The 11,729-nt window shown below is 43.3% G+C and overlaps 1 protein-coding gene across 4 annotated transcripts in view; it reads right to left on the minus strand.

Moving 5' to 3' along the window:
* PSD3 (pleckstrin and Sec7 domain containing 3) overlaps nucleotides 1-11,729 on the minus strand; it is a 643,022-nt gene that overhangs the window by 447,621 nt on the left and 183,672 nt on the right. The window contains exon 1 of one of the 4 annotated variants that reach the window (XM_046648393.1): nucleotides 11,550-11,696. The exons of 1 other annotated variant lie outside the window; for it this stretch is intronic. In XM_046648393.1, the coding sequence (XP_046504349.1) occupies nucleotides 11,550-11,570 (21 nt within the window). In that variant the 5' untranslated portion in view covers nucleotides 11,571-11,696. Of the gene's footprint in view, nucleotides 1-11,549; nucleotides 11,697-11,729 lie in introns of those variants that run through there. 2 more of the 4 variants (XM_046648398.1, XM_046648395.1) reach the window with 2 other exon arrangements.

An 11,729-nucleotide genomic window follows, 5' to 3' on the forward strand; every position in this document is an offset into this window, starting at 1 on the left:
TTCCTGAGGTCATTGAACTGTCTTTTGGAGTTTTCTTGTAACTTGCTGAGTTTATGACAAGTATTTTGAATTCTCTGTCATTTATATTGTAAATTTCTGTTACACGAGGACTGGTTGCTGGGGGGACGACAGGAGCTGTGCTTTCTGATACTGCCCTATCTGCTGGAAGTTGTGCTGGTAGGGTTGCTTTACGTTTGAATGGTCTGGTCACAGCCACTCTGCAGGTTGTGCTCACAAGAGTGGGGCCTCTGTGCTGGGTGGTGGGTCATGCACCATAGGTGGGGCTCAGGGGGGCAGGTTGCTCTCACACAGGCAGGGCCACTGCCCTCAACAGGGGACTAGTTGAGCTGCTGCACTAGGCAGGAGGGGCTCCTACATGGTGGCTGAGCCTCCACTTGGTGGGTCCTGTGGGCTGCTGTGATTGCCAGGCAGGGTGACTTCTGAGCCACTGGGGCACCTTCTCACCTGCACTGCACTTGGTGTGTGGGCACCTTTGCAAGGCCTGAGTTGCCACCACTTGGTGGGCAGCATTCCCATGAGCAGGGCCACTGTGACATGGTGGGCATTCCTACAGGCAAGGCTACCTCACAAAGGTTCACACGGGCCAGGCTACCCCCACCTCCTCTTACAGTCACGCCAGGCCAGCTGCTGTGTGAGGATCTGCAACCAAGGGGTTGGGGGTGAGGGGTACGCTCACCTAGTTCCACTGCCTCCCAGGGATCCAGTCCACCCATCTCAAGATGCACAACTGCATGGATCTCTCCGACATCCTGTCAAGCCGTGTAGGGAATCCTCTGCTGATTAATGACTGTCCATTTAGTTATAACTTAGAGGGGAGAGACAAAGGGAACAACTCACTCCACCATGATGCCGACATCACTCCTCAAAAAACATTTAGATGCAGAAACCAATTATTCAGGAGTAAAATAACTCTGTCTACAAATGGCAGTGATCTGAGGCAGATGAAAGCCAAAAGTGACTCTAAAACAAAATGGAAAGAGTGTCCTAATTTCTCTACCTTTTAATATTAATTCTCACATACTACAATTAGGTTTGCTTTTGTTTCTGAAGTTATGCATACAGCAAAATCTCTTAACCAACCTCCAGTCAGCCAACTCCTGGATGAACAGTCACCGTGTAAAACATACTAGCTGATACCCACAGCGCTCATAGCTAGTAATCAAGTCTGCGGCAAACTTGTGAAATTCTGCTCCTGTCATTGCACTGATGGCTACCAAGAATCAAATGTGTTTGCTCCCAAACTGATTTGTGCCAGTTGTGCTTGATACTGAAATTGTATAATTTAATTAAATATTATGTAAAACAATTACATATGTGTGGGTAAAATATGAAAGAGTTGTTTATATGTTTTATACCATACATATGTATGACTACAATATAAAAGCTAAATGGAATGCTTTAGAAACAGGACATTAATGACCATAAGAGAATTCTACCAATAACAGTTTATTTTTTAACTGTTTTTACTAAATAGATGCAAAATTTATAAAATATTTGTTGAATATGAAGATTCATGATGCAAATATACCTATAGACACCAAGAAATTACCATTTTCTCATTGACTAAATAACCACAGATATAGTTATTTTAGTAGTGCTTCTAAAATTTTGGCTTTAATTACTTTGAGCCTATCAAGTTCTTTTAAATACATAAATATTTTTATTTACAAATAAAAAGATATAATTTTTAAGTAAATATATCTTTACTTAAGCTCCAGTTTTAGAACATTATGCTGTTTTATTAGATTTTTCCCCCAAACGGAACCCATCAACAAAACAGACAAACCAGCTGACATACAAGTCACAGAAGGAAGGTAGGAGGAAATGAATAGAGAATGAAAAAATACAATAGTCAAAAGAATGAATGAAACATGTCTCTGAAACCATTAAACCACTCCAGGCAAACACAGTCCACACCTTTACCTACTTCTATCAGATGCCTGTGCTAGAAGGAAAAGACCTGTGTGAGGAAATTCATAGTAACACGTTAGTCTTACCTTTTGTGCCCTAGGTTGTCAATTTGCAAGAAAGCTGTAATGAAAGTTACACACCTGGAGCTCTAAAAGCAGCCCATAACTGCTCTCTGCAAAGTGGGGGAAATTCCGCTTCCCCAAAAGGGAGTTGCAACAAGACCCCACAGTGAAGGCAACAGCAAGAGCGATTAGGCCAGAAATCCTGCTAATTCTGGAAATCCTGCTCCACTATAAGCCCAAGCTAACTGTCAGAGCACCTACTCTGTCCATACATTCTTGGAAGGGTTCCTGAGCTGAGCTATTAAACAGCCTGTGATATTTAACTCATTCATTGAACAAACATTTACTGAGTGACTACTATGTGCCAAAGTACCACACAAAGTACTAGAATTTTCCTCTTGGCTTCCACACTGCATGCCTACAGGCAATCACAATATAGGTACAAGAAAGGCCAGTTTTGCTATTTAATAGGTGTGTGACTTTTAAGAATGGAAACAATTCTGCCTCCCACTCAGGTAAGTATAACCTGCCACTCAGGTCACATTTACTGTCCACTCACTGTTTTACTGCCTCTTTACTGTAGGCACTGTTCTAAGCCCTTCCCAACCAGTAAGCATTAGTGAGGTATTCCATGCAGTAACAAGGCAGTGAGGAAGAGAGGTTAAAATAACTTACCCAAGGTGACACAGCTAGAAGGTGGCAGAGGCAGGATACAAATCAGACTGTCAGATTCAAGGCCACACTCTAACCACTACATTGCACTGTTGCCTGGTGACACAGAATATCCTTTAAGAGAAGGATAGGCAAATGGGTCTCCCCATCCTCCATTAAATGGAGCTGGCCCAATCTCACCTTCATCAAATCCTTTAGGAGACCCTGACCAAGCACCTAACATAATCAAAGTGTAAAGATTCTGTAAAATGGAATCTGTTTCTCTTCCCACGCCTTCTCCTCACTGCTGGATTTCATGGAGACCCGTCTGGCTACGGGAGGCCTCCAGGGATCAGCAATGGTACGAAAATACGAACACATCTTAAAGGGGAGGAAAAGCGGAGGAGTGAATACTCTCCAGAGGGTGGTAGCAACCCTATGACTTGAAAATGTTTGTGAACCTAGTTTGAACCTTTATAGTGGAACCATCTCTCCTATAAAAGGGGAGCCGAAGGGAGTCTGGGTTGTGCTGGATCCAGATCAGTAGCTGCAGTGAGCAAAGAAGCCAGACTGGCTGGATCAGCTCTTTGTCCTCACCCTCAGTGAGGGATGTTTGTCACCTGGAGACCACACCCACTAATTAAGTTCTAAGGGCAACTAAAAGGTCATTATTATCACCAGTTTAGATCAGAGTTTCTCAAGCATTCCTGATCTTAATCATGTGGGGTGATTATGAAAAGCGCCACTTCAGAACTACTGAACCAGAATCTTCAGGTAGCCCTAGAAATCTAAACCAGGTAATTCTTGTGATAGACAAGTTTGGGAAACACCATTTCAATCATCAAATTACAGGACCTAAAAAGATCAAGAGGGGTCTTCTAGGTAGGGTGTCCTTTTCCTTTTGAGCAGTTCTCTGTCTAACCCAGGACAAAAGCACTATTTTCTATACACAAAAGTCTCCAGAGAAAGGATTTCCAAAGTTTCCTTTCAATATACATGAAGGTCTCAAATCCTCAGAGCTTTGCAATCCTCCCAAGTGGCTTAAGCAAAGGTTAAATCCATCCTTCTTTCCAACTAGAATCAAAAAGAATGATATGCATTACACGAATCATTTTACAAATCATTTTGTTGACTGACTTCAGCAAACATGTGAGTGCCTAAGGGTATGCTAAGCCCTCTCATGATATGCTTAAGATAGAGAATCTAACTTACTTCAAAGGACAAGAACAAGAAAGGGAAAAGACAACCCACAGAACGGGAGAAAATATTTACAAAGCATGTATCTGATAAAAGACTTATATCCAAAATATATAAAGAACTTTTACAATTCAATAATAAAAAGACAACCCAACAGAAAAAAGGACAAAGGATCTGAATAGACATTTCTCCAAAGAAGATATACGAATGGCCAATAAGTATATGAAAAGACGCTCAATATCATCTGGGAAATGAAATAGCACTTTGCACCCACTAAGATGGCTAAAATTAAAAAGATAAAAAATAAAAAGTCTTTGTTGATGAGGATGTGGAGAAATGGCGATTCTCATACACTGCTGTAGGAATGTAAAATAGTGCAGCCCCTGTGAAACAATCTGGCAATTCCTCCAATCTTTAAACATAGAGTTACAATATGACCCAGCAATTCCACTCCTAGGTACACTCAAGAGAAATGAAAACATATTTCCCCACAAAAACTTGTACATGACTGTTCATAGCAACATTATTCCCAAAAGCCAAAACATGGAAACCCATCATCTAATGAATGAAAAAATAAAATGTGGCCTATTCAATTGAACATTATTCAGCAATAAAAAGGAATGAAGTACTAATGTATGCCACAACATGGATGGGCAGTGAAAACACTACGTTAAATGAAAGAAGTCAGTCGCAAAAGGCCACAATATGATTCTATTTATTTGATACATGCAGAATAGGCAAATCCATAGAGACAGAACGTAGATTAGTGGTTGCATGGGTCAGGGGATATGGCAGTAGTGGGATTAAGGGGCAACAGCCAATGTTTGTTTTGGGGTGACGAATATGCTCTAAAGTTGACTGGGATGATGAACGCACAACTCTGCGGACATACTAAAAATCACTGAATGTACACTTCAAATGGATGAGTTGTGTGGTATGTGAATTTTATCTCAATAAAGTTGTTTTAAAAGAGAATCCCACTTAACCTCCGAGAGCCTCAATTTCATCCTCTGAAAATGGGCATACCACCTAACCTACAGTATTGTAAACAACACATAAGAATATGTAAATTCATGTACACACATACACACACACAGCTTCACATAGTGCCTGGCACACAATAAATACAGAATACTTGTTATTCTTTCCCCTCTTCCTATCACCACATTTTTGCATTAGTATGCCTTGATATCAATGTGTTTTCACCACAAGTTACAAAACTCAAAACTGAAATGTATTCCAACAGAGTCCTGACCATGAGAATTCTCTCATGATTTCACACAGGCTAGACTGAAGGCTATTCCTACAGGCCTGACCCTGGAGAAACCCTGGAGCCTGCAAATGTGGCCATCTACCCCCAGACTCATCACTGCAAAAGTATTTGGGGATAAGGAATAACATTTTTTTCTCCATTCCACAATCTTAGTGTATTCTCTCTCTCTCTAACCGTAGTGCAGAAGCACCTCTCCTAACATGTAGTTTTAAAACCAGGCACACTCCTTGCCAATATTTCTGCTATTAAGGCATCTTTCCTCATCAGCTTCATCTACACTGAAAATCTATTGGGCCTCCAAGACAGCTTTGCAGGGGTCCCAGGAAAGACCTTAGCCACTTAGATATCCTGCCCTACCCACCCGGATACTCACGGTGATGCTATGCAGATTCACAGGGGTCTTGAAGCTTCAGAACTATCCATAGCTTGCAAAAAAGGGCAACTGCAGTGTTCTCACCATCTCTGTAAGTTCTCAAACAACTCACAGCCATCCCTTGAATTAATAGTGGACTCTCAGCCAGACACTCAAGTTTTTCCATTTTATCAAAATCTTTTCCTCCATTTGGCTAAGTATTGTCACCTGCACGCTGTTATGCAATTCATTCCTTTTCAGAATAGTTCCTACCAGCAAATACATTTTTCTTCTTTCTTTGATTCACTTTCAATGATTTTATCTCCACTTTCATTTCCATTAAAATCCCATGCCTCCATACACTCTTGCTGCTTTTATACTTACTAGACATGATGGGATAAATATGTGCAAAACTCGAAACTTGACAAAGGCAAGTCAGTCAACACGCCACAAGCAACCAGATGGTCAAGAGGGAAATGACTGCTCAGGACAGCCAATGCCATCTATTAAAGCATTTTTTCTCCAGAGGTGTGCTGTCTGATATTTTTACCACTAGCCACATGAGGCTGTTTAAGTTCATCAAAATTAAGTAAAATTTTAAATTCAGTTCCTAAATTTCACTAACCACATTTCAAGTGCTCTTGTAGTTACACGTGGCTACTGACTACCCTATTGGACAGCAAGGATACAGAATATTTCCATCACAGCAGAAGGTTCTAGTGAATGATACTGACTTAAGAGAATGACTTCCTTGGTTCTACGAAAGCTTGTACTTTCAGAGTGCTTAGGTATAGTACTTTCAGTATGTATAGATTGTGAGGTTTGACTCTCAGAAGCATGACCCAAGTGCCTCAGAATGTTCTTCGCGGGTTTTCTTGGTGGTCAGTGGACAAGGTTTCTTGGAGGCTAACATAGAGCTTGGCACATAGTAAGTATTTAATATGTGCTCAATGAATGAATGAATGAATGAACAGCATATTAATGTCTGTACTTCAGTTTCTTCCCTGATTTCCTTCTTCACAGAAAGCAATGGGATTCTTTTTGTACACAGGAGATCTTACAGGAAGAAATGAGCATCTGCAGGTGGGCTGGGAAGCTCCTGGACCCTTCGGAGCCACTAGAAATGAAGGTGAAAAACACAAACCTATGCCCAAAGGAAACTTTGATATTCAAACAAAAACTTTCAGACGCAAGGAAACACCCTGCTTCTTCAAACACTCTCTACTTGTAGCTTTTAGAGACATGAAGGGAAGGTGAGGGGAGATACTCCGGAAGATCACACAGTCTGCTGTCATTTCTCAGCATTTTCCCAGTATAACTTTGCTAGAAAATAATACAATCACAAAGGCAGCAATCATCTAACTGCACTGTCTGTGCTATTCACTCTTACACACAGATTTCCCCTTCCCTCAGTGTCCTCTGACTCAATCTATACTGTGCCTATCAAACAACTTCTTGGAAAGCAAGAGTTGTTGAAAATTGAAATTCAAAAAAGCAGGCAACTTTTCATACACAGAGAAAGCAGTTCCACTGACCCTTAAGCAACAATTTCCTAAAGGCCAAACAAAAGAAGCTACAGCTGCTTCTATTTAAATTTTTCTACTTCCCTTGTCCGCAGATCAAATAGCCATAGGAAGACCCAAGCTGCTCCATTCCTATAATTCACTTTTCTTAGTCCGGAAACAGAAGGCAAGAGAAACGGGGGCCAGCTGCTGCTTGATCTTGTTAATGCCCTGCACTCATTCCCCATCTTCCTCCTTACTGTTTCAGACTCCTTTCTCAACCATCTAAGTCCCAGCTTGTGGGAAGAAAAAAACCAGGAAACAGCACTCTGTGTCAACACCCACCGTTGTAGAAGTCTAGATCACTTCTATGACGTGATGTAATCAGAAGTTAAAATAGGTGAGCCTTTCAATTTTAAATTGTTAATCTGCTTTACTTCAAATTCCAACTACTTAGTTATAACTATACAAAGCTCCTTACATAATCCCTTTAGTGATCCCTTTAGACACTATATGTGGTTTTTTTCACATTCTTTTTTTAATTTTTATTTTTTTTTCAGATGTACATCATATTTCGAATTCTGTGTACATTACATCATGTTCACCACCCAAACGCTAATTATAGTGCATCCCCTCACATGAACTATATGTGTTTTTGAAAGAAAATCACACAACTTCCATCTCTTGAGCCAAACAATCCTGGCCCCACTATTTAACCCAAAGGATATATAAAATAATGGTTGATGGTGAATTAGTCATCCAATTTCAGATTCCAAGACCCTCTCAAGAGTCTAAATATGAGAGCCAAGAAGCTCAGTTTCTGCAACGCCCAATGCTAACTCTGAGGACAGAAGAGCAGCAGAGGGGTTGGAACACTGGGCTGCCGAGCTTAAATCTCAGCTCTGTCACTTACTCCCTGCTACTCAGCCTCTCCAGACTTCAGACTGGACTTAATGACAGTAGTGACCTCATGGGTTGTCATGGGGACTAGAGGAGAGAATCTGTTAAAGCACACAGTAAGATCTCAATAAATATTAGCTGTGATTCTAACAATGCATGATGCCTGAACACATCAGCAAAAATAAGCATTTCTAAAAAGTGAGGACTTAAGATGAAACTTAAAGGAAAATGCTGCTTCTCACACAACCCACATGAAAACACTATCTAAGAAAAGAGCCACAGGCTCAGGTCAAAATATTCATTTTTCCACTTAACCGAAATCCCTAACTCCAACAATAAACTTTTTAAAATATCCATCAACATGTAAAAATTATTCTGATACATCTCACTGATTTGTGGCCAGAAAAAAGGGAGCTTCAAACTAGCTGGTTGTTCGCAGTCAAGCGAGCCCTGAGAACCGAGTGGTGGGCCCTGGTCGGGGCCCAGCTCTCATAGGAAGGGAGGAGAGAGGGCTGGCGACCCCTCCCACCACAGATGCCCCCAAGAGAGAAAATGCTTCACCCCTCTGCGTCCTGGAGTATAAACAAAGTCCCTGCCCACTCGGCACCAACTGGGCTCCAGTTTGTTGACCTTCTGCGCACAGGGAGGTGCACAAGGACTGCAGGAACGTGTGCTATTTTTACAGAAATAAGATAGCATAAGCAAAGGTTCATTATTAATGTTTTGAGCTATATCTTATTTTCTAAAGAGGCATGGAATTTGGTAATTTGTATTTCAGAATAACTTGTTAACTAAATGCTGCAAATTATCCTTTTTCTCCACTGTAAACTGCAACAGAAGTTAACATTGCCACCGCAGTCACTACAGCTAACACTATTTAATCTGGAGCATGTGAAAAATGTCTTTGGAAGGTTTTGTAACTTGGAAAGACAGGAAAGGTACAAAGGGACAAACAAAAAATAATGCCACCACTAAAATTTTTTCCAGCAAATCTCTGAGTCTGCACACAATATCACAAACAACACAAGCTGTCCAGACACAGGCACCCTGAACAAAGGCTCAGAGAATTCCATCTGGATCCTGTACTCCCCTAAAACAAGGTTAGGCAGGTGTTAACTGTAAAAGAACTCAGCAAGACCTGAGAGGCAGCATTCAAGGGGAAAACACTTCCACGCTCAGCAAGGGAAGCCAGGGACCTCGGTGCTTGGCCCCAACTGTGGGGGGAGAACCCCGACGTGCTGAGAACGCTTGAGCAGGAGAGATTCGAGGTCAGACGAGACTCCCAGTTTTCTGTCAGCCTGAGTCACAACATCTTTAGCTAAGCAGACTCCGGTCACCTACTGATCACAGGGTTATTTTTCACAGAATGCTTACACCTCCGTCATGTCTGAATTCACTTCTAAAAATTGGGAAGGATCACCATCCATTATTCACCTAATCCAACCCAAGCCCAAAGAAACGCTCTTTTCATAATTGCCAAATGACAACGTTACCTCAAGTATACCTCAAATAAGCCAGTCTGGAGGCCAAAGCACATACACATCTAAAGGAAAAAAAAATCAGCTCTAAAAGTAGTAATGCCTTGGACATGTTTTTTTTAATGTAATACCAGGCTAAATCCCACTCGCATATTTTCCATCAGGGTTAGCAAACAAATATATAAATATCAAGCTTTTAGAAAGTGAATAGAGTCATTGATGGAAAGTATCTCTAAATTTTCCTTTTTCAATGAGCTGATTTTCTGTCTTATTTTATGTTTATTTCCAAATTCCCAAGACTTAATAACCTATAAAGATTTTGAAGGTATCCCATTTTTTTAATTGCTAGTATTTACTTTAATTAAAAGCAAAATTGAACCTCTTAAGTACAATGCACATAGTATAATATGTATTATTCTTTGGTAACAAATGAAGTTAACAGTATCAACAAAACTTTTTTTAAAGCCAACACACATTCAGATTTGCAAATCAAGCTTCTTGTTCATGTATCTTTAAAAATAACATCCAACTGTGGAATTTCACCTTAAAATAAGATTATTTTAGCTTTGCAGCTTTAATCATTCTCCCGCATTCAATGGCCAGGATAAGAGTGCTGATCCGTTCACAGAACATACAAACTTGCGAGACATTCAGAATGTGCAGCTAAGAGCACATTACTAAGTAATGCATATACATGTGTACGCAAGAAACTATAAAATGCTAGAGCCAGAAGGCTCTGAGAAAACATCTATCCAATCCCCTCATCCTACAGAGGAGGAAGTTTTAGCTACACAGGTTAAATGATTTGCCCAAGACAGTGGCAAAAACTCACCCAGTCAGTGACAAAAGCTGCAAGCCAGATGTTCTACCTACTAGTCCAAGCGCTTTCCATGGTACTACTCTGCTCCTTTCAGTACAAAAAGCTTATATTAATGAAATATCTGACAAACAAGAGAAAATCATTTATTTTTAGCATAATTTGTGGATGGATATAAGAAATCTGTAGAAGGACATGCATCAAGCCACTAAAGATGGGTTGGGAACGTGTTAATTTATCTTGCATTGTTTTGCTGCTTCTGTTGAGCATGTTGCATTTTTAAGTGCTAAAGAGGAATTTAACGACTTTTTAAAAGAACATCTCCTGATTTGTAAATACTCTAAGAAAGGAGGGTAAAGTATTTCTTGGAAGAAAGTGCATCTCCTTTCCTTCAGCAGGGAACAGCTTCCTTGCTCCCCAAAAAAGCGCGCCAATCCCTCCCCTTCAAGGTCCAGCTCCACACCCAGCTCCTCTGCAAGGTCCTCCCAGCCCTTAGGCCGGGCCGCCCCTTCGCCGGGGTTCCCGGGTAGAGCCCTGCAGAAGGCTCTCCCGGCGGAAAGCAAGCTCCCGACAGCAGAAATCCTGTCCTACTCCTCGCTACTGGGCCTGGAAAACCCTTGCACGTATTCAGTCGTAGTTAATGAAATGAGGCATTTGTTCCCAGAATCCCATCTAGAGTTACCTTCCGGATCTCCCTCTTCCCCACACAGCACCTGGACCCACTCAGGAACCACTGGGGGTGGAAATCCTGGACCCCACTGTCGGGCAAACCAGGCTCCGGGAAATGAAGTCCTAAGGACCATTACATCCTCCGCCTGCTTGGGTTTAGGACCCTGCGACCTCGAGGAGAGCGGTAAAGCTAACTCTCTTCTTCAGGTCGCCGACGGCAGTCTACACCCGCCTTCCGTAAGGGTTAACCTGTTTTTAAAAATCTCAGAACATCGCTTGCCAGTACAGCGGATAAAGTTAAATGCAGGTAAAACGGAATGACTGAAACGTCTTTAAAAGCGACCGAAGAAGCCCCCTCGTCTGTCCCTCACTCGGCCAAGTCGGCGTCTCCCCGACGGGGCCGCGACCGCCCTGACACGAGGCGGCGGGAGCGTGGCCGGCGGGGCCGCCGCGACGCCGCCTCCCCTCGGCGCGCAGAGCGGGCGCCGGCGCTCCCCCGGCTCCGGGGCACCGAGGGCGGACGGCCGCCGGGGAAGCCGCCCCGCGGGCCCCGCGGGCACGACGAGAGAACGGGCCGAGGAGAAGAGCCGCCTGAGCCTAGGCAGGCACGGCCGCGAGGGCCCAGGGACCCGGGGACAGACGAGCGACGGAGCCAAGCGAACCGCCCTCGGCACGGCGCGCCCCGCGCCCCCGCCCGGCCGCTCCCCGGGCCTCACCGCGGCAGACCTTCCGTCCATCTTCCACCGCCCGCGCGCCGCCGGGGCCTCAGGGCGACCGCGGGCGGCCGGCCGCCGGCGCAGCGCGCTCTTTGTTGGGCGCCCGGACGGCCGAGCGCGGCGGGCGAGGAGCCCAGCGGCCGGGCGGGGGCGCGGGGCGCGCCGTGCCGAGGGCGGATC

The sequence above is a fragment of the Equus quagga genome, chromosome 22, assembly GCF_021613505.1.
Source record: "Equus quagga isolate Etosha38 chromosome 22, UCLA_HA_Equagga_1.0, whole genome shotgun sequence".
Classification (NCBI taxonomy): Eukaryota; Metazoa; Chordata; class Mammalia; order Perissodactyla; family Equidae; genus Equus; species Equus quagga.